This window comes from Pelecanus crispus, chromosome 1, assembly GCF_030463565.1.
Source record: "Pelecanus crispus isolate bPelCri1 chromosome 1, bPelCri1.pri, whole genome shotgun sequence".
NCBI classification, from domain to species: domain Eukaryota; kingdom Metazoa; phylum Chordata; class Aves; order Pelecaniformes; family Pelecanidae; genus Pelecanus; species Pelecanus crispus.
In genome coordinates, this window is record NC_134643.1 from 34,170,457 (window position 1) to 34,195,627 (window position 25,171).

A 25,171-nucleotide genomic window follows, 5' to 3' on the forward strand; every position below is an offset into this window, starting at 1 on the left:
AAGCTGCTTCACCGCTGGAGCGCCGCTGCGCTCGGCAGCACCCGGTGCAGCCGTGCCTTCCCGGGCCGAGTCCGGTCCTGAGGGACCAGCTCAGCTCCCGCGCTACCTGCAGGAGGTTTATTACCCCATTGCACGGACAAACGTGCCTCTCAATTGGGGTTTTTTTTTTTCTTCCCCTGAATAAAACTGAGGAGAAGGCAAGGCCTCTCTCCACTGCCAAAGCTTCCAGCTGAAAAATAACAATATTCACAGTGGTGGTGGGAAGGGGGGAGTGTCGTTATTTACGTCGCGCGTTTTGAAGCACCCAGAGCCCTCGGAGGAGCAGAGTTCAGAGCGCCCCAGCAATGACACCTTCAGCCCCAAGTTATCCTTGGGTTCTGTATAAAGGCATGGGGAAGAGATACAGCTTTCAACTCACTTATTTTGAAGTTCAGAGGGAGGCGATGTGGAAGTTAACTGAGGGTAAATGACACGCTTTAGAGATCTGTGCTCAATAGTCGTTCTTTTTTTTTTAAAGAAGAAAGAATTAAGCAGCAACTAACAATCTACGGAGAACTTTTATCCTGTAATACTCCATGGGACGTTGCACTTTGGGAGAGTACATGTGGTCTATCTCAGAAGATGGTGTAAGATCAGAAGAACTACTGGTGGAGACATTCCTCCGTGAGAGTTGCTTGCTCCAAAAAGGCCACAGCAGTAGCAGCACAGCATTTTGTTTCTGAGGATCTTGGTCCCCCGTATTTGGAAATTCAGGTAAGAGCGGAAGGTCCCCAGCGTTGTTCGAGCGTCCTGGGGAAAGTATCGAAGTCAGCATCTCTCCTCAAGTGCTGCTAAGTCCTGGCAGTCTGGTTGTTGCAATATACTTCAGCACAGCAGGCATTTGGCTGCTAGGAATGCAAACGCGGCCCAAGCCACCAGAGCAGCGCGCCAGCTGGAAGCGTCCCACGAGCCGCCCGTTGGCCCGTGCGATGTAGCATGGTATGACTTTGATCAGCGTTCATGTACGCAAGACTTGTTTGTACTAGAAAAGTGACTTACATGGTGAATACCACCTCTGGGAGTAAAGGATCTTTTGCTTATTTTACCCTGAAAAATACAAGCAAGTAACTGCTAGTTTGATTTCGCTTTAGCAATAGCTTCATTTTCTTCTGTGTAAGCCAATACTCATGTGTCCATTCCCTCCCTTACTTCTAGCTACTTCTATTTCCAAACTTCTAAATCCTCAAGAATGGCAAGCTTAGTTCAATTTGCCAGGTTTTTTTGATAAGAAGCATCTGCTACCTCATTAATTACCTTTTTTCAGGTGGTCAGAAAGCCAATGGCTTTAGCGTTTACTATCTTAATTGGTGGTAGATGTCACTGTTAATTCAACTATCAAAATTCTGCCCTTTATTTAAACCAGTAGAAGTTTATTATAACTTAAAATAGCTTCCGCTCCACATAGGAGTTCAAGGCAACTTTTGAGATGACCTACTACTTTATAGTTTTTTGCCAGCTCGCCTTCTAGAACCACCCAGCATCTCTCTTCCTTCGTGTAGGTGAACTTCAGAAACTATTTTTGGGAAAGGAGGGGAACAATAATAATAATAAAAAAAAATCCACATCCACAGGAGTTGCATATTTGTTGTACTGATATATTCCAGGCTTGTGTGGTTTTTACATTTATATAGTTTACATTTTGCTTGACCCATAAATAACACTTGCAAGATTAAGAGGGCCATAGTAGAGAGTATTTACATAGCCCCACCATGCATACAGAGCTTTTAATACCTAGTAGACAAAATCAAGCTGTTTTGCACTAAACATTTTTCAAATTTTTTCAACTTAAAACCCCTGACTAAAATACAAGCAATATTTCATCCGTAATGCTGCTGTTAAACCCCTAACAAATCTAGTTTGATACTGTAACAAACTTCTTCAAATTCAGGGATATAAAAATATTCAGCTTTTAAAATTTTAACTGTACAATATGTACATTAGTATTTGCACTGTTAAATTATGAATACATTTAAGCCTATGAAATACTACATTATAAATATCAATGGTTTTTTGATTTAGAATTGCAGCTAATACATTTTAAAACCTGGATAATGCATTTGAAAAGACACAATTCTGGAGCCTAATTCTTTAAGCCCTTATGAAAGTATTTGTTACTTAAGTAGATTCATTGACTTAAATGGGGTTACATGCCTGAGCAAAGGAGACCAGCAGTTGCACCTCTCTCTTTCACTGCTGGGAGGTGGGGGGCGCGGCATAAAAAAGCATCACCACTCATTGGCAGCTAAGTCCATTTCCAGCAGCTGAATTAATATCTTCCTTCAAACAGGCACACAGAAAACCCTTACAGAGGGATGGAATTCTTACAAAATTGTGGAGGGAAAAATGTGGAAGTTAAACCTATAAACCATTTACTGCTGCTTTAGGATACATCAAGGCCTCAAGCCTTTTAGCTCCCACATTCTGATTTTTGCCTCCTTAATAGTGGACTCTTTGGAAAAGGAGCATTTTCCCAAACAACAACAAAAAAAAAAATTCCAGTTTTTGTAAGGAAACGTGAAGGAGGAAGAGTGAGCTTTATCAGTGAAGAAAGGGCACAGTATAGAGCCTTCTTGGTGGTAAGAGGAAAAAGTCAAAGATCACCCTGTGTGGGTATAGCTATAGCACAGGACTGCCAATTTTATTTATTGATCTTTGTTGAATCCCCTCCCTCAGATAATTCAACATAGGTGAATAGCGAGCATAAAATAAAATGTCTACAAAACGTCTGTATCAAGAACTGCAATAACTATTTTGACAGCTGAAACATAATATGTAAACCTAGCAATATCTGAGCAGATCATCGTTTGGCATGGTGACATTTCTGAATGTTACTTGTACAATGTAAACTGGCAGGGCTATCATTTACACTGGCAAAGCATTAAGAACCTTAGCAACTTGCCTAAGTACAATTATTAATATAAAAAGATGTGGTTCAAACTGTAGCTACAGAGTTGACTGGTCTTCCCAACTGTTAGAAACAAATTAAGAAATGATGCAGTTTTTTCCTTTGTGTCCCCTCTTCTTCTTTGATTTGGTTGTCCTTTGTCCAAACTGAGAACTAGATAATGCAGTAGTTGGACCAGAAAGGTCATCTGTATAGTATGGATATCTCAGTGATCGCGGCTGTGGAATTGGCTGTCCTAGAAAATATCCTTCCTCTTCAGAATCGGATGATGAGGATGAAGTTGAACACCAGGAGTCATCTTCCTCACCATACAATCCAAAAAATTTATCAACCACCTGATTCCGCAGTGCATAATCAGACCTAGTATGGGCATATTGTCCATACAGCTCCGCATTTTGAATATATGCCCGAATCTCACGTGAGCTTCTATTTTGAATAAATTTTTCATGATCCTGAGGGGAGTAATAACGAAATCTCTCTCTTGGAGAGCATCTTCTTTCTGTGGCCAAGTTAAGTGCATTATCTGAACGAGACTTCCTACTTCTTCTACGATGATGAGAAGGCCTATTTCCACGCTCTTCAAAATGGTAAACACGCCTACGAGTCCTTTCACTCATTGGAGGCTGACGTATTTCAACATTCTCGTAACTTCCATTATCAATAACATCATCTGAAAACTTCACTTGCTGTGGTCTAGACTGGGATTTAGATCTTCTCAGTACAGGCATATGCACTGGCTTTTCCTCTGGTAAGACCTTTTCCTGACACAACTCTGAGCTCAGACTCTTCAAGGACTCTGTGCTCCGGTGGAGCATTGAAGAATTCAGAGTTCCCATGTTGCTCATTTTCTCACAGTCCTCTACCTCCAGTTCTTGGAAAGTTTGCAAAGAATAGAGAGATGGCCGTGGCTTGCCTTCTCCATCCATTGAAGCCCCTGTAGTGGGAGTGGAGAAAGGAGGAGAAAGAAAATGAGAGGACTATAAAAGAGATAAGTAGTATAACAAAATATTAAACATTTATTTTCAATAAAGCAGACCTTATTAGTGTTTTTTTGGAACTATTACCAAAAGGACTAGTTTCATAGAAGAATATGCTTTGGTTTGACTTAGAACATTTAAGCATTAGCTCTGATTACCAAAGAATTAGCTAACATTAGGACATCAAGAGTGGAAGTTTAATGAGTTTAAAAAATTTAAACAGCTCTAACATGCATACAGCTAAGCCTCTAAGAAAAAAAAGAATGACTTAAAATTATTCTACAGTCCGTGCTTGCCATTTTTAAGGCTGAAATATTTCATGTTTCTGGTATCACTAAATTGAATATTCCAGCTGTTGCTACAGGAAAGCTAGGCTTACTGCCTTGCAAAGAAGGATCCTTACCCTCCAAAAATCATCAGCAGTCAGCTGGCCTGGTTTACTCCAGGTTTGTGTCCAATGGCCCTTCATTCCCACACCAGCAGCATCATCCGCCCTGTGACGTTCCCAGGTGCAATACCTCTAGTTCCTCCCCCTCCCATGCCCCCTGAACCAAGCTCCCTTCATCAGTTCCTTCACTACTGCTTGGACAATGCAGCATGGGTTCAGTCCTGAGCTACACAAGTAGCTACAATAATTCAGATTACAGAAGGAAAGGAATGGAGAAGAGGATAGGACAACTTTTAAAATGGGTCTCTCATACCTAACTCTCAGGTTTGGGTTTTTTTCAGGGAAATAAGAAAGGAAGGTTAACACACACAGAGACACTTGCATATCTGACTTTTATCCGTTTGGCTAATTTCAATCATGTTTGACAAGGAGGTTCACAGAAGTGGATTATCAGTTTCTCTTTAGTCAATGGAGAAAGATAATCTCATAAACCTCACTTCCTAAGGCTAAGAAGGTTACCATCCTCTCAGATTTTCTACACATTTTTACAAGTAAATCAGGAAATTATCTAAAGTGTTTTGCAGATTATCTTTAATATTATCCTAGTATATAATGTAACTTCTTGTATTTAAGGTATGGGAAAAAAAAAATCTTCATTTACTTAAAGCGATGGTTTGTATATAACAAATGCACAGATAAGACCATTCTTACTCTATTTGACATTACGGATTTTTTTTGTTATAAGCAGAGGAAAGAGAATTCAAAAGGAAAGGAGAATAATTTAAATAGAGTTTAAGTAGCAAAAATGTATCTTGTGGAAGAACATGCGCTTGATAAATGCTATTGCCTGCTTTACATGTTATCTCTTGCTACTAAAGCTTTTTAGAAATCACAGATATGAAAAGTCTTAGTTCAAAATACTCCAACATGCATGCTTTGGTTGACCTCTCCATCAAAACCATTCATTTTTTCCTCCTGTTATGTTAGATAAAGCTACCTTTATTACCTGTTATGTTAGATAAAGCCAAAGAATCCATTGAGTCTCGAACACTTTGTTCTTGCTGTTTCAGGTCAGACAAACATTCAAGTGAACCTCCGTACCATGGTGTTTGGTCATGTTTGTATCCCGACGCCCCATGTTCCATGTCTAGCTCCTGGATTTTCCTGCTGCTGGCAGGGCCTGGGTGGCTGCCATAGGCAGAGTCACCCAAGCCATCTTGTGACTGGGCCCAGTACATGTCTGATTGATACTTCTTACTTGCTAGGCTTGGATTATTCTTTTTCAAGTCCAACTTGCTCTTGACCATGCTATCAGAAATCCAGTGTTCGCTTGATCTAATGTCTACTTCAGCAGGCTGCTGGAAGAGGCTTTTATCACCAAACTTCAGAAGAAGTTGAGTCATGTAGTCTTCATGTTCAGCCCATTCTTCAGGGTCTTCAGGCATTTCTTGCTCTACTCTTCCTTTCCAGAAGTCTTCATTAACAAAGCTTGCCTCTTCCCTTGAAAGGCTTAAATCATCTAGCTTACGAGAAAGAGTATCATCGGCATTGCCTGAAAGGCCAGGAAATTTGTAATTGAGGGCCGGTGACAGGAGGAGAGACTGGCGGCACTGGTCAGCTGACCGGCTGCTTTTTCCCATGCGGACGCTCCTCCTGGAATCTCTGGATCGAGCAGACTGAAACGCAGAATCAGAAGAGTCGGAGGCATGAACATCCTCTCCCAAGCTGCAGGTTTTTGAGCAGTAAATCTGCCCTTGCTTTGGAAGGAAAGGGCAGCCAAGCAAAGAGGTCTTGCACTGAGCACAAGAAAAGCAAGTCTCTGTGGCATGCCAGTGCTGTCCATCATAGGTCATCTGAGCATGGTCAACACCTGGAAAGGGAGAAAAAGCAATGCTTTGGATTTCTCTGAAAAAAAATTACTTGCACAATCCACATTTCTGGAATATGAAATAATTTCATAAATTGGCTTTCCCTTAATTTATAAATTTAATGCTTAAAAAGGCCATACTTACCAATGTGTTCCCCACAGGTCTCACAGTATTCCGCATAGAGAGATTCAAAACAGTTACAGCAGAATGGTCGCCCATCCTTCATGATGTATCTCTGTCCACCCAGGATTGTTTCACACTCGAGGCAGCAGAAGTGCTTCATGTGCCAGTGGCGACCTTCAGCTTCTGTACACTCATCAGCAAAAATGATCTTTTCAGAGACAGAAAGTAAACTTTTAGTTAAGTGGCCAAAACCTCACCTTGGGAGTTAGAGCATGCAAAATATCCTAACTATGCAGTTCACATGCTAAATTTATTTTTCTTTAGCTGCCTTTTGAATACAAAGGTAGAAACAAAGTCTCCCATAGCAACTGCGGCATTCTGACCTTTTCTATAACAAAAAAAAAAAGAAAAAGAAAGAAAACCTCTACTTTTTAAAGTTTAAAAAAAAAAAGAAAACATAAGAACTCAACCATTAAAGAAGCTGCTATCACGATGATATTTTGGAATATTTGTACAGATCTTTTTTCTAATTCAATCTACAAGATTCAATACTAAATACAAGCAGGTATGTGCTTTCTAAATACCATCATATTGCTTGTTACATTGCCAATTTGACAAGAAATGAAATGCCCCTCAGCCTTCAAACACATCTATGCAGCAGAGTCCTCACTTCTTAAATGAATGCATCTGAAGTTATTAATTGCCCAAATGATGCAGTTTGTTAACTGAACAACAGGAGCATAGATTGGCTGTAAAATGTGAATTACTTACCTCATCGCAGGCTGAACATCGAGGTTTGAGAAGTTCAGCGTGGTGTCTGCCACAGTGAATTTTTCCATCTTGGTAGAAGTAGATAAGGTCAACGAGCAGCTCGTTACACGTGAAGCACACAAAACAGGAGGGATGCCAGCACACACCAGGCCCAGCTCTCGAGGCAAAAACTGCAACTTCACCACCATTTACTTTTGTACCACACTAGGAACAAAACCAGAAAGTGAACACACTTCCCATCCCAAACTACTGGCTTCTAGCATTCTAAGTTAGAACACCAAACCCAACATGCAGGTTTCATTCCAAATTTATGAAAAGAGGGAAAAAAATTTTCTTAATTTTGGTCTACAGAAACTCTATGCATCAACAAACCTTTTGTGCATAGAAGTCTATTTTATATGTAATAACATTTTTAAGTATATGCCCGTTTTTCATTTGTCGTTACTTTAGTATGAGTCAGCAACAAGGTTTTTTTGAGTAGGAAGTATATCAAAGATTCAGTTCATTCCCAGTATCAAAGGTTGTGTTTTGCTTAAGCAAGCACTACCTTCTTTCTAGTTACATGCAGTTTCAAAAATACTCTTTTTTTCTTCCTTGCGTTCTGACATGGACAGACAAGCTTACACGTAATACTGAGATACTATAGTTTTACATTATTCAGCCCGCTAGTTGGCTTGCGGCACCAGTAATATTACCTGTTCACAAACCGCATGCATTACTGCTCTTGAGAGTAGTTTAATAGTGCCTCGGCCGAGTGCCTCCTTTTTGCGCTGAGAACTGAACATCTGCAGTTCCTTCTTTTCTTCTTCACTTAAAGACTGGCAGTATCTCACCTTCCAGTGAAAACACAGGAGAACTTATTTTGGGTACTGGGCTTTTAAAGTAACAGGTTAGTAAGTAAGTGCATATATGCAAGAAATTCACCAGGCGTGCTGGCAATCATCATTAAACTCTTCCAACTTGTCTTCTCTACCGTCTTAATATTTAGCTAATATGGCATAATACAAAAGTAGTACGGAGAGAGATTTTGCATTACAGGGAAAAAACCTACCATACTAAACTAAGAAGTTGTCTAGGCAAGAAATAAAATTTTAAGCAGCCAAACCAAAACCTGCTGCTATCCTAAAATAATGGAATGAACCTAAATCAGCCATAACATTGTCCTTTAGATTTATGGTTAAGTGCCCACAACTAAGTGTTGCAGTATACACAAGATCTTAAGTATTGACACCCCCGCCCCCTTTCCTTACAAAGAGCTTGTTTGTTATTTCCACTTCTACTCCAAATTACACTGCATATCTGAGATGCAAACCTTTTACTATCACAAAGCATCCTTTTTCTGTGCTACAATGCAATTCCAGGAATTTGTAGGTTCCTGGTAATTGGTGGGTGGCTGCAAACACTATAAAACCAACTTGTGTTGAGTTTATTGCAGTGACACCAGCCTCCCTAACAAGCAAAGGCAGTGTCCTTCCAGACAGCTCTTATCTGCACACAAGCCAGCCGGACAGCCGAACAATGGACTCAGTGTACGCACCGTGCTGCTCTATAGGTCAGATGCCACTGCAGGCCAGGCTTTAGGCTTGTAATAAATACACAGGCAGGTAATTCCCCACGTAAAAGCCGCCAGGGAGACCTAAGCCCTGACGGTGCATCCCAAATTCTCTATTTACCTCATTATCGTGGGGTGGCAGCTGATAGAGAAGTTGTTTAATTCGGTGTTTCTCTCCGGGGCTGTTAACGTAAGGGACCTTCTCCTCTGGCAAGCAGGCGAAATACAGCTGGACCTGAGCAGGAGGAACGCAGAGTTCAGACTGAGGGACGCACATCACCCAAGCACCACCAGCGTCCTTCAGCTACTGTTTTATCCCGGGTCTCATTTACGAGGGAAGAAGGTTACGCTACATTAGACCTGTGACAGGGTTTGTGCTGAAAATACGAGACCCAGATGAACCAGCTCAGCAAACCTGAATTGTCTCTGATAAAACTAGCACCCAGCTGCTGAATTGCTTTTCTGGAATGCAATTTGCAGTGACAATTAGGGGGGTATCATAAATTATGCACATTTAATGTTCTCATTATTCCCACCCCCCTTCAGGGCTGGTCAACAGCCCCGTAGAAATTCCAAGTTTCCCTCTGCAATTTACCACACAAGGCATGAAGCTTTCCAGAAAACAGCCACTATATAAACAAATTTAATTTGCTCTCTGCATTTTACACATTGTTGAGACAAAAGCTGTTTTGTAGTCTCTTGCTGATCAGGTTCACCCAAAGCATCAGCTTTCATTGCTTCCATGTGGGCTTTGGTAAGAAGGTGGAAACATCCTTCCCTTGGGAGGAGGCTGGATCCAGCCACATTTCAATCGGATGCAAATTAACTATGAAATTTTCACGGGCTGCGTGTTTTTGATAAAGAAATCAATATTAGGTGTACACACCTACCAATCTTCACTTCCCCCCGCCCCCGAAGAAAATTATGACAGGAAAGCTGTAATGAACACTATGACAAAGTCCAATGGCAAAAAATATTTTTGTGGAACAGCTACAGATTTATTGTTTTTCCTATGCAGTTTCCAGCTTGTCACGAGGCCTGGGGCTGTAAATAAGAGCAGACTATTGGAAAAAATATTACTTGCCATCCAGATTTAAATAATGCTGAGGTCAACAGCTTATTACTGTGCAAGACAGATGAAAAAGAAGCAGTAATCAGTCACTTGACTCAGGAAGCAAGGGAAAGGTTGTACGAAACATGATTTGGTCTTCATTTAACCAAAATTTAAACATCAGAAGTCTACTGTAAGCCTACTTACTACTGACTGTATTTCACAAAGCTGTAGGAAAAGATAACAACATGCAGTGCAAAGTGAAGCTTTAAAGATAATTTATGCCCTTTTCTCAAGTTTATTGCACTGTTCTCAAAATAAGTAATTCTTAGGAAAAAAAAAAATCTTTAGTGAGTTTGAGCTAGCTGGATTATGAGGATATTTTATGACATTTAATTGTTCTGGCAGAATGTTAGCTTGCTGTTTACCTTAAGGTCTGATTCATCAGGATTCTTCTATATGCTTAAGTAAGTGATAAAAAGAGTTTCCCTAAAAATAGCTTATTACTTGCTATTCCTGCTGACTTTTTACTTTTCTCATGATCAAGAAAATCTCTTTATAGCAAAAAGGAAACATCTTCTGCATCTTTATAACTATGGACTGTATTAGCTTGCCAGCTGAGGGAGAGTTGCTCTGCCTCCGTTAACAAACATTGCAAAGCCACTCGACCCATTTAACACTGGGTATTACTGAGCACACAGTTTCAGTACAGTTGCAATATCGTCAAGTAAATAAATACTACGAGAGGTTCATTTTGATCTCAACTTCCTCATCAATAATTTCACTGGCATTTCCATTACCGTGATGTTATAAAAGATAAAGAAGAAAGAGGAAAGAAACAGCTCAACCAGCCCATGAGTGTCAGCTCCTGAGACCATACAAGAGAAATCCTGGCATGAACAAATGGCAGGCACAAAACTACTTAAACAAGCGTAAAATACATTACTACCTGTCACAGTGACAGAACACTTTTGTTTATGTGTGCTATAGTAACATACATGTTTTAGATGTCAAATGCCTAATTATTTAAAGAGTTGCACAAGTGCAGTGAAGTACTGACCAAGTAGCACAATGCCAGGAGGTATGCCGTGGGCTTTAATTTAACCTAATAACTTATTTTGAAGAGAAAGCAAATTTCTATGCTGCTTTTAGACTCGACAATACATACCTCTGCAGCACATATTTATTGAAAAATCTTGACTGGGAACTTTTTTTTGGAACAGAAAACTCCTCAGTGGTGAGGATTTTTAAGCTTCCTAAACACAGCCTCATTAGAATAGGAAACAAAACAAGAATTGAAGAGTCCTAGACGAATTTAAGTTTCATATATGATAAGAAATTAATGAGACTTGTAGAGGCAGGTTATCACTCTCTTAGACAGTCCTTATGAGGCTTATTTTAAAAAGGCAGAAGCAGAATTGGTACCTGCTCTGGTCTGAGACCTGGGGGGACCCAGGCATATTCTTCCAAGGCGCAGCCAGAGTCATCATCAGATGTTGAGCTTCGCTGACACCCGAAAACGAGATTGTTAGCTTTGGGCTCCATCTCCGATGGCATAAGTGTGAAGCGTTAAATATTTCAGCTGCAGCTCATCAAGCAATCGATCTGGAGGAAAAGATTAACAGAGCTTTAATAAATTTGAACATGCAATGACTAATTATCAGTGTAAATGATCTTACAACTGTTTAGTATTCTTTGTGTTGCCCAGAACAATAAATGATTGAAGCATCATTACAACTTGCTACAAGCAATTCAAAAGTGCCTAAAAGACTTGGAAAAATAAAACTACTCAAGAAAACTAGACACACACTAACTACCACATTTGGGAACCAACATGTATTTCAGTATTATCACTTGTCATCTTTTATACTTCTGCTTGTTTCAAATCACAGGTTATATGTAGCTATATCTAGAAAAGACTCATTGAGCAGTTACCAAGAAAAGGAATGACGCTAGCTCTTCCTGAAGTCATTACTACCACCAATCTAGTAACACAAAAGACATGACAAATGCTAGTCAAAAACTAAAGAAATTGTTGGGGAAAGACGGTTGTGCAAGTAGCATCCTGTTTTTCACAAGGCAGGCACAGAGCAGTGAGCATCTGCTGGATTCCTCCGAGAACTTTGTTTTAGCTGTATCGGAGCGGAAGGGCGTTGGTCCAGTTAAATATCTGAAATCCAATTATGCCAGATTAGGCTCTGTAAAATACATCATAATTGTTCTGTTAATTTAAAACCCTACAGGGAGATGCTTCTGTTGATTCATGAAGCCTGCAAAGCTTAGTATCAGTGGGATCATTTTGAGTCACAACTGGCAAAGAAGGCTCTCACCATCTGTAGCATTCTGCAGTAAAAAGCTTATTAAGATAAATATCTTACATTAATTCTAGCAGAAGTTCTTAGGAAATTCGGACCAGGAATTTCAGTGAAATACAGGTTACCAAAAGCAGAGAGGATGTATCCTACCACGACAGACATCCTGACCACTGGGGTTAGAAACAAGCTTGCTTTTACAGTACAACGTTCCACATGAGCTGTGCCTTCCCCATTTTAGGCAATTCTTTCACCTATTCATCTAAACACAGATACAATTTCATCAGTGCTGGATCTGAGCTGTAGAAAATTTTAATCTCCTTGACATATAACCTTGCTGGTGGGTCTAAAGGGGACAGCAATGTAAGAAATTTCTGGTGGGTCCCAGTTACATTTCCAGTCTCACCACCACTGTATTAGAGAAAATAAGTTGCTGCTAGATCACAGGGGGAAGAAAGATTTAAGACCGCATACCCAAATATTCTGCCAGTTACTCAACAGGAGTTTCTCCTTCAAGCATGAGGCACAGGTTAGTGCCAGGCTCTGTTGATTCACTATGTAAATCCAAACCTGCTCCATAAAAAGTGGCCACATGCATCCAAAGCTACAAACTCAGAGAAATGACGATATTCGGTATTACACAGTCTATCTACCCCCGTTTTCAACAAGCCTATACATTCCCACACCCAATAAAAAGAGATGGGATTACTTAACTCTTCCACTGGGCTAGCACTCAAAAAATTTTAATTTGTTCGTTAACTTTACTCGAAAAACTCCTCGTTCAAAAACATATGCACTGTTTTTGGTACACTGCTAAGATGCCAACATACTTCTACTACACTGCATAGCTGCACTGTAATAAAAAATTCATTTAATATTTGATGGGGCAAGCAAACCTGCCAACCTCTCCTTTGAGAACAGGCTATTTCCACAAAGCTTGTCAGCTGTCAGGCAAATTTCTGAAATCTTACTCTAGCTGAACAAATGAAGGTTAGCAAAACAGCTTCCGAGCTTAGCATCACCGTTATTACAACCTCTGTCAAGGAAGGTAAGTAAAACCAAATTCAGTCCTAAAAGCTCAATCCTGTATATGTATATATTTAAAATATAAAGACAGACATCCTGGTACGTGCTAGATCCCCTGAATTAATTTCCTTCAGAAACAGGTAAGAAGACAAGTGATACAAAACCCTTTCCCCTCTCCACATACTAGTGGAAGTGAAGTCAACCATCAGGCATGGGTTTTGTTATTGTTTGTATAAAACTGGGCGGCGGGGGAGGAGGGATGGAGGAATACTGAGATGCAGTTAAGAAATCACTGCCAGCAAAAAAGGCAACAGTGCTCACTGTTGCAGACGGGTGGGGATGCTCAGGATGGCAGCTTGTGTCTCACATCATCTATTCCCCAAATAATTCTTACGTGTAAAATCACTATGAGTATCACTGAGAAGTCCAAGTCCTTCCAAGATGATCTCAGCAGCAGATGAACTGTTTTACAGTTTCCCTTCAGAAAGGGGTAGATACCTGGTTTACAATAACACGCCACTCGCTAACACCTAAGCTAGTATTTCCAATGCTTAATGCAGCACGGGAACTTGTATTGGTCAGACTGACTCTTCAAGAACTGACTCCTACCCAATAACCCAGGAATAAAAGGAGTCACTAGATGAAACATCTTCGCCAGCATTTCATTAGGCAGCCTGACCTCAACCACACCGCAGGAAGCGGATCCAAAATGTCATTTAAGCAAAGAGAAAAGCTCAGCTCTGTCGGTCCCCGGGCACTGAAGCGGGGTGTACCCCGGCCCACTCACACGATACCCAAAGCTCACAAGCACACAGGTAATTGAGTAATTGCTTCATATTGTTTGTTCAGAAACCTCTCTCTGTTAGAGCAAAGATTAACTTCTCTGACTTACTTTCTTCTCTTGAAAGACAAGGAAACAAAACAAAATTTGAGTGTATGCAGACATGTTAACTTTTCTGAGGATTTTTGAACACTAAAGCGACAAGCTACTTCTACATGGCAAAAAGCAGCACTGGGTAATGTTGGGATTTCAAGTATAGCAAAGGTACGTAAGTGCAGGAGCGTTGCCTAATTCCAAAGGAAGACAAGGCATTGGTATGAGAGAGACCACGCTGCTTTTCCACGGAGACTGATCCTGCCTGGGCCGCCTCTGACCCATCTGTTTCAGAGAAAACCACAGACCCCCAGGCCCAATTTCCTGGTGATACAGGGCAGGTTGAAAGTATGGCTGGTAGAGAATAAAGGAAAAATGCACCTCACCTCCAACTGTAAAATGCAACTTTGCAGTCAGGGTGCTCCTCCCCAGATAAGGCGATTGGAAATGTTTAAAGCAAGGTTCATCAATCTCAACGAACCGAGATTACTCAAGGACAGCATTCACTTTAAAAGAAAAATGCTACCATAGAGCTAATACTAAACCAGCTATAAAATGACTGACACTACACCATATATCAATACAGCTATGTCACAAATACTGTGGTGGTGCTGAGAGTGAGGTTTCTAAACCAGCCCAGCTTAACAGCAGGCTATCTGCAGAACTATTTTAGCAATTGCTTGTTTAGGAGTTCTCCTTCCTCTCTGCTCAAGTGTAATTTGGTTTGCATTTTAAAACTACAGGGTTCTTCCTCCCCGCCCCCCAACCGCACTCATCCTTCAAAGTGATGTGTTTAAAATGATTACATCCTAAGGAGGATTCAAATGAATATAAACAACAGCTGAAAAAATAAATGCTTTCCGAGGGATGAGTAGAAAGGTGGTCTTTCTACTCCTGCCATGACATCTACAAAACACAGCAAGGATGTTTTGTTTTGCTTTCTTGAAGTCTGGGGAACATTTTGAGATTTCAGCTCTGTTCAAACATTACCTCTCAAAAAAAGCTTCATAGCCTACAAGGAGGTATTTCGCTGGCAGCTTGACAACTATGAATAATACAATTGAACTAAACGGGTAAATTTAAGAAGAAAAGCAATTAATACATTTTTTCCACTGATGTATTAAAACGACCATATCTTGACAAGGTTCTTAGATGTGAAGACAAACTGCGCTCCTAATTACAAACCCACTGGTACACAAAATGTTAGGAGATCAAACTTAGAGCAAAGCTATTGCTGAACCCCGTATGAAGGTTATTCCTGCGCTAGGATTTCCAGCTCACTGATTATGTTCACCCCTGACCAGATAGAAGAGGTCATGATTTGTGAGCACAGTTAGACAAACATCTCCTTGCCCATCCCCTGCTGTTTTATTCTGTCCTGCAGGGCAAATTGTTTAACAACTTTTTTGTTAGAAGGCTTGTTAACAAGGCTATAGGGGATACAAGATGCATATCGCATGCATCCATTCACAATGAAGGCTCAACGAGTTAAGATTAGCATGGCCAGCCCATTCACCTGCTTATTTAATCCCTGGTGCACGGTAACTACATTAGAAGAGGGAGGGTGTAATACAGCAGCAATAAACCACCATAAAATAACTATTAATAACTTAAAGACTATTTCCAGTATGTGTTACAGGAATGATCAGAAAGTGCCATTCCCTAGCTACAGTACAAGTAACGTATTTCCAGACAGCTCTGTAGCTCTGTACTTGGGAAGTCTGGATCCGGAGTTGATGAGCTGAATTTGTATCAGCACCAGCACGCAGCGACTTCTTCAGCTGTTGGGTGCTTTGAGTAATGAACTATCCAGAGCAGCGGGGGAAGGAATGAAGCTTCTATACCTGTTCATTCAACAGACCTTTAGACGGACCCTAGAAGTAAGAACTTTTTACCCTTTCGTTAGCCAGCGTACAAGAACCGACAGCAGAGTTAACTGCTTTCCTCCTCTAGCATCCTAGCGCAAAGATGACTTTTGCAACTGGAAGTCAGGGGATCCTTCTCAGGGTATTCTCTTTTGACGAGCCATACTGCGAAGACAGCCTACCTGCATTAACAAAAGGAGGAAGCACCGTGACGAAGCATCGTCCCACGCCAACACATCTGATTTGGATGTATTATGCTTGGCGCCGTGTAGCGCTGATGGAAATACAAGCGCACGCTGCAGTTAGGCAAGAACCAAACCTCTAGCCGGGGAAGCGGTATTCTCACGGATGCTTCCCCCTCTCTCCTTAAGAGGGTGTACAGATTTAGAAAGAAAGAAGTCTTGCCCTTTACAGTCTCCCATTGACTTTTTTTTTTTTTAATTCTATTTTAAACAGCAGCCAGCCTTTACTCCAATGTACACATATACTCAGGTTTCACCCCATCACCTGTTGGCTCCCGAACAACACCCTTCTTTGTTAGGGCTCACAGCCCTCATTTGAGACAAGTTTCCAGAGAAAACACTTCAAGAAAGCGTTCAATAAGCCACAAGACTGGAGTCGTAAAAACAAAATTCCGCGCATAGCCCGGTTTATTCTGACAGGCACGCTGAGCCATCCGCGCTCATCCCGGAGGAGCCGGGACCGTGCCTCCCTCGGCAGGCAGCGCTCTCTGAAGGGCAGGTGGGGAGCTTCCCCCGTCCTGCCCAAGTTTCAAGGAGGTTACGGGGGGCCAGAGGCGCCCCCGGGTCCCCCCCCGCTCCGCGGCCGCCTCCGGCTTCGCACCGCCCGCTCCAAGGCACCGGCGCCCACCCGGCCGCCCGGGCGGAGGAGCCGCGGCGGGGCGCGGGTGCAAGCACCGCAGATTCGCTTTTGGCAGCGCCCAACAGCGGCGGGGGAGCCGGGGATGCCCGCTGCAGAGCCGGGGATGCCCGCTGCAGAGCCGGGGGAGGCGGCGATGCCCGCTGCAGAGCCGGCCCCGCGCCCCCCTGGCTGCACTCGCGGTTTGACGCCCAGCCCAGCCCAGCCCAGCCCAGCCCAGCCCCTCTCCCCGCCGCCCCCGGGGCTGGACGGAGCGACGGAGCCGTCCCTGCGGCCGCGGCTCCCCGGCGCGCCGCTCACCCACCTGGGCCCGGAGCGCCGCTCCCTCCCCGGGCAGGTCCGGAGGAGCGGCCAGCGCCAGGCGCAGCCCCGCCGAGGAGAGGGGCGGCGGGGGGGCTCCCCCTGCCCTGCCCTGCCCTGCCCTGCCGCCGCTCCCCCCCTCGCCCCGCCTGCGGCAGCGCTACCTGCGCCGCCCCCCGCGGACCCCCCACCCTCCTGCCTCCCCCCCCCGGGCTGCAAGCCAGGCAGGGGGGCAGCCTCCCGAGCGCTCCTCCCCAAAGGCAGCCCGGACCGGCACCGGCGGCTCCTCCCGCCCCCCCCCCCCCCGCCGAGGGGCTCCCCCCGACCCCCGGCATCCCCCCGCGCCCCTCACCGCTCCTCCGTCAGGCGGCGGGAGGAATTCCTCCCCCAGCGATCTCCCTTCGAAGTGCTGCCCAGGGCGGGGGAGGGGGCGGGGGAGGGGGCAGGGGAGGGGGCAGCCGCTCCTGCCACCGACCCCCGAGGCGGGCAGGGTCGCCGGCCCCGCCGCCCGCCTACCCGGGGGACCAAGCGTTTGCAGAAGCAATAAATTTCTGCGCTCAGGACAGGACGGACAATGTGGGTTTTAGCGACAGGGCCTTTTTTTTTTTTTTTTGTTCGTGTTGACGCCCGAAATAGATTTCCCACCCCACCCTCCGCCGGGGCCGGGGCTGACCCGGCCCGGCCCCCGCCGCCCCGCGCGTCGACGCGCACGGAGAAATTAAGGACTCGGCGAAGGACGGGCAAACATTTGCTGGAGATGGCTGTGTATAAATAAAAAAAAAAAAAAAACAATACAAGGAAAAATCAACCCGAAGTCGAGGACCGCAGCGAGCAGACGTCCATCCCTGCCTCCCTTGGCACATCCCAAGTGAGAAAGAAGCGTCCGAGCCCCCGGCTTATGCACAGAAAAGTAACACCCGGGCTACCTGGGCGTCTTCCGAACGCCCCTGGGCAAACAACCGCCAGACCTGGTACCCCCAGCCCCCCTCCCCAGCGTGGGCACAAGAAGCCCCGAGAGGCGGGTGCTGTGGCTTCAAAGGCCGGCGGGCAGCTCCCCCCCCGGCACCGTGAATGTAACCGTGAACACCGCGGTCAAATTTCCTCTTTCCTCTTCCCTCCCGCTCTTTGTCTCCCTGGGGAAGTCATTATCAAAGGGAATTTATTCGCGCTGCATCTCGGGGTCAAAGCGGCAACCCCCCCCCCCCCCCCATTTCGGGGTCGCCTTATCTGCCCGGGCCCGCCGTGCGGGACGGCGACGGGGCACTTCGCAGACACTTATCGCTTCCCTCAGGAACGGAATTTGCATGCATTTAAATCCACTCTTCCAAATTTGAATGACTTTGCCCGCAGGGTGCTAAGGGGAGCCGGCCCTGGCGGGCAAAGGCGCGGCGGCCGCCGCGGGCACAGGCGCTCAGAGGAGCATCCCCGTCCCCATCCCCATCCCCGTCCCCGTGGGCTGCGACGCGACCCCGGGGCTCAGCCGGGCACACGGGAGTTTCAAGGTGGGCCGGGAAGAGCCCTCACCCCCCCTCCCGTGCGCTGACCAAGCCCCGCCAGCCGCAGCAGAGAGGCGGGCTGATGGATCGGGACCGGTGCCGGGCTATCTGACCTCCAGCCGCAAAGCCCATCCCGGGATAACGAGGTTAAACCCAGCTCATCGACCACAGCCCACCCCCATCACAAACCGACTGTGCCGTGAGACGTGCCCGGAGACCTCACAATTACACTTGTAACCGTAGGTGGAGGAAAACGGGGTCCCGCACGGATCCAGCCCCATGAAATCAAAGCCGCGGTCTGCGGCTCCTGCAGCGGAAAAAAAACCTGCTGAAACTCCTGCAAATTAACCAGCTCCAATCCTTCCACACCCCATTTCACTTCCATAAGCAGTTTCGCTGGTTGTACTACCCTCCATTCTTAAACTGCTAAGTTGTTTTGAGGTCAAAGTTGGCATATCGCTCGGGTGAACTAGAGATTTTGTCAGAGCTTTTGTCAGTGCTGGCTTTACAAGACCCAGACTGTTTTCTGTTCTGTTTGTTGGACTGAGCAGACCCCATCTGGTGGCCAGCTGAACATCTGCCAACTCCATTCATCATTAATCAAAAATGGAAATGTCAGGAATAACGTTTATTCTTCCCCACTACACGACTGAATTAAATACCAACAATTTGCATATATTGTCTACTCCTTTTTCCAGGGGTGCCTGACCTTTTCTTAGTAGTTTCCTGCAGCGAGGACTCACCGCGTCTGCACGGCACATTGCAAAAAGGAGAATCTCATTTGGGGACTCCCGCAACACAACCAACTCAATGGCTGCAGATAAGTTTGCAAAATTTCCTGACCTAGAGCTTACTGAAGGCAAAAAAAGAGACGTTCGCTTATGTTCCTGGGCAGTCAAACTGTCCCCCTACCTTGCTAATACTTTCCCTGGCACCGAATTGTTTGAGGGCGTACAGAGATAGTTGGCTGCTCTTTTTTTCCCAGACTTTTCTGGCTTGAGCACGGAAACTACTATATTGCTCTGGGCAATGCACTTAGAGATTATCAGGCCAAAAACAACCATCGCAATCTTCTAGCCTGAACTCATGTGGTCATAGGATTTTCCTAAAATTATTGTCTACATGAACAAAACATTTGATTTTGATTTAAAAGTACCAGCAATGGAAAAACCCACTACAACTCCTGTTAAATCCACTACAGCCCTTGTTAAATTGTTTCAAGTAGTCAATTATTTGAAACATCTTGTCTTTTTTTTTTCTTTTTTTTTTTTTTTTTTAAATCTTGGATTGCTGTGTTTCAGTGCTCAAACACTGGATCCTGGATCGTATCATACCCTTGAATGTTAGGCTAAAGAACCAGCTATCATAACTCCCCCTAGGCGTTTCCAAATTGTGAAAGTCATTCCTTAACTATCTCTCTTTTGATTCAGGCTGCTTTCACAAGAACAAATGCGTTGCTATGATTTTTTTTTTTTTTAATTTTTACACAACAAATACGACAGCACACATACCTGTTATCTGAAGCATAAACTATGCTACGGAAGTTGCCACCCCCCAAAAAAAGCTAAAAAAAGACAGGCATAAACCGACTTGCCCTTTAAGGCATGTTCTACATTCTTGACTGTGGCTGGGTAGAGCTAATCCTTCAAACAACCGGATGGTTCAAGGGACTTGTAATGGATATGGAACCTTTTGCCCTAAGGTATTAGCACAAATTTAATCTAGGTAACAACTTACTTTTACTACTGACCAGGCCAGGGGTGTTCTCTGGCCTGTAAGACATTCCCCAAGCGTATCAGTGTGGTTTCCCAGTTCCGCAATTATCCACATCAGGGAACATCCCCTGAGATAACACTGTAATTGCTACCTTTGTTGGCAGTCACAGAAGAGAGACCAAGGAGCAGAGAACGAATTAACCTCTTGTGCTTCAGAGGCAGCTTCTCCGGGTAGGACAGTGGCATAACACCCACCTCTCAAGCCCGGTTAGTTCTGTGGATAAACAGAGGATTCACCCTCTACATCATCACCCTTTAATGATCACCACCTCCACTCTAAGGGTTTTAATTAAGCATCATCTCACCTGTTCATTTAAAATAAAAAGTCACGAGTCAGCTATGAAAGGTGAAAGTATGCAGTAAGGTGAATGGAAGCTAGAACAAAAAAAAAAAAAGTCTGTGAGTAATAGGTCTTTCAGAGAAATCAATGAGAAAACTATTCAAAATAAACCAGGTTTCATGTTTTGAAACAAAACAAACCAAGAAAGGTTTTGCATGTTTCTGACAGCACAGGAGGAGTCCGTGGAGCAAGAATTACAACTGCTCCCCAAGGGGTTACGCAAAAATCTAAGCCCACGCCTGATGCAGGCGGGTATGCCCTTCAGGAATTTTAGGGATGTCGGCTCAACCATGTATGGTCCTGCCTGCAGGCTACAGTGCAGGGAGCTCTACAATGTGTTTACAGCACCAAGGTCTTTTCCACCTCCAGTGGCCCCAGGTCTGTGTCCTGAGGGAGCAAAGAGGCCAGAGCAAGGGACATGGTTCCACCAGGGTCTGAGCTGATCTACGGGAAAACCCAACCCAGTGAAAAAATGCTGGTTTAGTTCCCTGGACCTGCCAGCGTTAGCACAACTAAAAACCAGGACCAACTCCTACAAGGCTGGACTGTTGTGGAGCTGCGGGCTCAGCTGTCAGCCTCGCTCCCTCTCTCTTCTGGGAAAACTGGGAGCCGTGCGCCTTGCAAACACAAGGGCAAGAGGGTCTTGCTCAGCCAGGGCATAAACGGCCTGACCTCCAAGACCACTTTACATGGCGCTCAAATACAAGTGAAATTAAACTATGTTCTCCTTGGTGTCTTCAGAAACCCCTGTGGATGTCCACCTGCATCTCTAGATACTTGAACATCTTGTCAAACCTGGCCCTAGGCCTCCTCTCACAGGTTAAGGACATGAGCGTGGAAGTACGCCTTCATAGGTGGGAACAGTTTGCACAATTTTACCGCTATATATGATCACTAGGAGACACCTGACACACGGGATGCCCTCAAAGCAAAGCTGAAGCTTTGGAAGACCCTAATGGGCCACCAGAGCAAGGCCACCCCTCTTTGTGCCACTCTGCACCTACAGCTGTAGGTGACACCTCCTTGTGCTCTCCCCGTTCAACACCACTCCCTCCTGCCCACCCAAACCGGGGAGTTTGGCACCAACAGCGGATCACCACGTGCTGCTGGGAGTTCAAGCTACAAGAGGTAGATCGGTGGTGTTACTGGTGTATCGGGGCTTCTCAACTGGGTCGCTGACTGCTGACTGCCTGCATTTTCTTTTTTGAGGCTGCCAAGAAAGGGCACAGAGGCAGTACCTGTGAGTCCTGATGGATTCCAGAATCGGAATCTTTGCTATTTTGTAAATAACATTTAAAAATACAGAGAAAACCAGCTCCGTAGGAGACGGGCAGGTAAAAGACAAGAGATCATACACAACAGAGAGGGGGAGATATGGGGATTAAAAGGAATCATAGAATCGTTTAGGTTGGAAAAAGACCTTTAAGATCATCCAGTCCAACCATTAACCTACACTACCAAGTCTACTCTAAGCCAATCAAGGCTAGACTAGACTAAACCATGTCCCAAAGTGCCACATCTACCTGTTTTTTGAACACTTCCAGGGATGGGGACTCCACCACCTCTCTGGGCAGCCTGTTCCAATTCTTGACCACCCTTTCCGTGAAGAAATTTTTCCTAATTTCCAACCTAAACCTCCCCTGGCGCAGCTTGAGCCCATTTCCTCTCGTCCTATTGCTAACTACATGGGAGAAGAGACCAACACCCACCTCACTACAACCTCCTTTCAGGGAGTTGTAGAGAGCGATAAGGTCTCCCCTCAGCCTCCTCTTCTCCAGACTAAACAACCCCACTTCCCTCAGCCGCTCCTCATAAGGCCTGTGCTCCAGACCCTTCACCAGCCTTGTTGCCCTTCTCTGAACACGCTCCAGCACCTCAATGTCTTTCTGAAAGACATTTTAAGCGTGCATATGAAATGCAACAAGTAAAAAACATAAGAAAAAGACAACAATGCCCCAAACAAGTTAGGAAAGTAAGTGAAAACATCCAAAGGAAATAATATCAGCTACAGATCAGAGACAATCAAGTGGCATTAGACAAATAAATAAATAAATAAATAAAATAAATGCTCATTTGTATTTTCACCCTCCAAACAATGGCACAGGGAGCTGCTGAGGCACCCAGCAACCAGACATCAAGGAGGGAAACAGCACCCGAACAGCTTGCTGTGGAGAGCTGCACCAGCTACTGCTGGCCTGAGGAATGGCCAGCATCAGCTACTGCGTGCTGGGAGTGCACGTCTAAGAGGGGTTTATGTTATTTCCTTTTCTTAATGCTCTCAGAGTTGAAGACCAACACACCTTTTAAAACCACGATCCTACTTTGCTTCAGCAGCAAAGAATTAAAGTTTCATTAAAATGCCCTTCCTTGTTGGATCGGGCTAGGACTTGCTCCTGAACCAACAGGTCTGTTGCCGTATCTGGAAACTCTTAACCCCACAGGCTTTTCTGAAGACGGCAATCTTGATTTTATCATAATTGGCTCTGCACAGCCCACAGTCACACAGGGCAGGGGTAATCGCCTGCGTGACCACAATACCGCCGCAACCACCAGCTGACGGGTGCGAGCGGGGCCCTCCTACCCACATCGACACCCTCGGTTAATTAGCGCCCCGTTTCCCAGGCTGCACAAGGCACAACAAAGTGCGTTGCAACAACACGCGCCTGCAACGCTTTGCCGGTAGCAGAGGCTGACGCAGGGTGGAATCACTGCTTGGGCTTTTAATAACACCCCAGCACAAACACCATTATGCAACGGGGAAGGTGTTGCAGAGCCAGTGCTAATGCGCTGTTTGCTTATTGAGGGACTTTTCAGCCAAGTATTGTGCCAAAGCCTGTGTGGATGATGAATGATGTCACTCTTATCTGCGTCAAGCTCCATTCTCAGGCCTTGCCTCCGAAGAACTCCTCACAATTTATCTAAATTGGTTTGGAAATTGATTTCAATTAAAAAAGGAAATGGTGCAAACTTTGTGTGGCTCTTCCACTATGACCAACATGCACACGAAGGGATGCTCACCCCAGGAGCAGGGCATCCATGTAAAGAAACAAATATTTAATATTTAAACAAATATTTGAACTAATATTTAAAAACAAATTTCAAACCCTTCGTGAGTACAGTTTTGTTGCACATACAGTAACGCTCCGGTTACACTCAGTCTGCCCTGTTGCTGGCGATGCTTTTCAACAGCTTGACCTTAGGAAAAAAACAGGTGACTGAGTTTAAGTGAAGGCAAAGTTTGACATGGAGGATTACTACTACTGCGGCATTATATCCAGAGAAAACAAAACCCAGTTTTAAGCCAAAGATGCGATTTGCAAAGGTTTGTGGTAACCTCCTCTTGCTTAAAATCAGCAGGGGGAGGGAAATCTAGTAGTCACTGAAACAGGTAACCAGCAGAGTGCTATGTTGCCATTTTCCATAAGCCATACCCACAGCACACTACAAATACAGGGGAAAGAACAATGTTTAGATTAATTATTAGTTTGTTTCACCAAATTAATCTCACAGGCCATCCTCAAGGCAGACAGTGATGCAAGGAGGATGTAAAAAATGTCAGGTGGATAACAAGATGCATTACAACTTTATTACCTTTCTTTAGTACAGCAGTTGCAACAGAGAGACTGCCAGATTGATGAGCTGTCAAGACTGAAGGCCATGAAACTCTACCAAAAGGCATCACCAAAAAAAGATAAGTGTTTCAGTCTTTTGCATAGCAAGATCAACGGCTAAATAATTATCCTGGCCAGGTAAGCCTGGGAACAGTCCTCTCACTTCTTGCTCAGCAAACAAAAAACTCTGTCTCAAAGCTGGACAGGCTTCTATCTACCCCAACAGAGGTTCACTGCACTTACATATCTGTCCAGTTCATGCCCTCTGCCACTACTGTTACTATGACTTTCTTGATTTTTATAAGCTTTTTTTTTCTTCTTGCTTAAGAAGGCTTGTCATGGGCTAGGCAGCATCCAAATGACACCCTGACTCCAGACGCTAAGGCAGAGTTTTACAATGAGTTTCCATGCTTTTAAGTTGTCATTGACTTAAAAGAGAAGTGATACTCAAATCTCCTCTTTCTCCTTCTTATTCTCCCCCACCTGAAAAGAAAAAAAAAAAAAAGGAAAGGAAAAAGAGAGGAGTAAGAGAAAGTCCTCCATCTAACTGAAGTTCCTTCTATGAGAACCATGAAGGTTCCCCCCTCACTCCCATGTCTTTCTTGAATGCATTACAAATCTTCATAAACTGGCATCTTGCTACAAAAAACTCCCACTGTCTTGTTTCCCAATGGAAGTGCTGCAACGTAACCCATTACCCCAAAATGGGCACCAAACCAGCCCCCATTTACATCCCTAGCCAAGTAAAAATGAATGTGAAGGGGGTTTTGTCCTCACTAACATTTAACTGTGTATGACCAAGTAAGATGTGGTGTAAGCATGCAGGGTTTATGCTTGCTGTCTCTTTTCCTAGGATTATGAGTCAGCACGTTTTTTGGGAGACCCAAACAGGCTTTCTGCTTAACAGTGAGGAATGCTGATTTGGGAGGTTACATACTTTCTTTTTTTCCTTTTTGCTTCTTTCTTTCCCCCCCTCCCAGTAGGATTAGCTTTTCTCTGCTGGTTTAGCTCCCAGAACT

General features: G+C 44.5%; 1 protein-coding gene across 1 annotated transcript; it reads right to left on the reverse strand.

The window, feature by feature from the left end:
* Positions 1-3,021: 3,021 nt before the first annotated feature.
* Positions 3,022-11,231, reverse strand: PRICKLE1 (prickle planar cell polarity protein 1). The gene is made up of 7 exons (XM_009490581.2): positions 11,100-11,231; positions 8,745-8,858; positions 7,767-7,904; positions 7,072-7,275; positions 6,322-6,508; positions 5,316-6,179; positions 3,022-3,878 (listed from the first exon to the last, which is right to left on the reverse strand). Exons 1-7 carry the CDS (start codon positions 11,229-11,231, stop codon positions 3,022-3,024), a joined length of 2,496 nt encoding a protein of 831 aa, XP_009488856.1.
* Positions 11,232-25,171: the final 13,940 nt, after the last annotated feature.

What these genes read in the sequence shown, in the direction of transcription:
- PRICKLE1 (XM_009490581.2), bottom strand. Translation starts at nt 11,231, where the DNA reads ATGCCATCGGAGATGGAGCCCAAAGCTAACAATCTCGTTTTCGGGTGT. An exon ending in TGCCACCCCACGATAATGAG is followed by an intron (nt 7,905 to 8,744) that starts GTAAATAGAGAA and finishes TTTCACTGGAAG; the next exon opens with GTGAGATACTGCCAGTCTTT. An exon ending in GGCTTTATCTAACATAACAG is followed by an intron (nt 3,879 to 5,315) that starts GTAATAAAGGTA and finishes CTCCCACTACAG; the next exon opens with GGGCTTCAATGGATGGAGAA.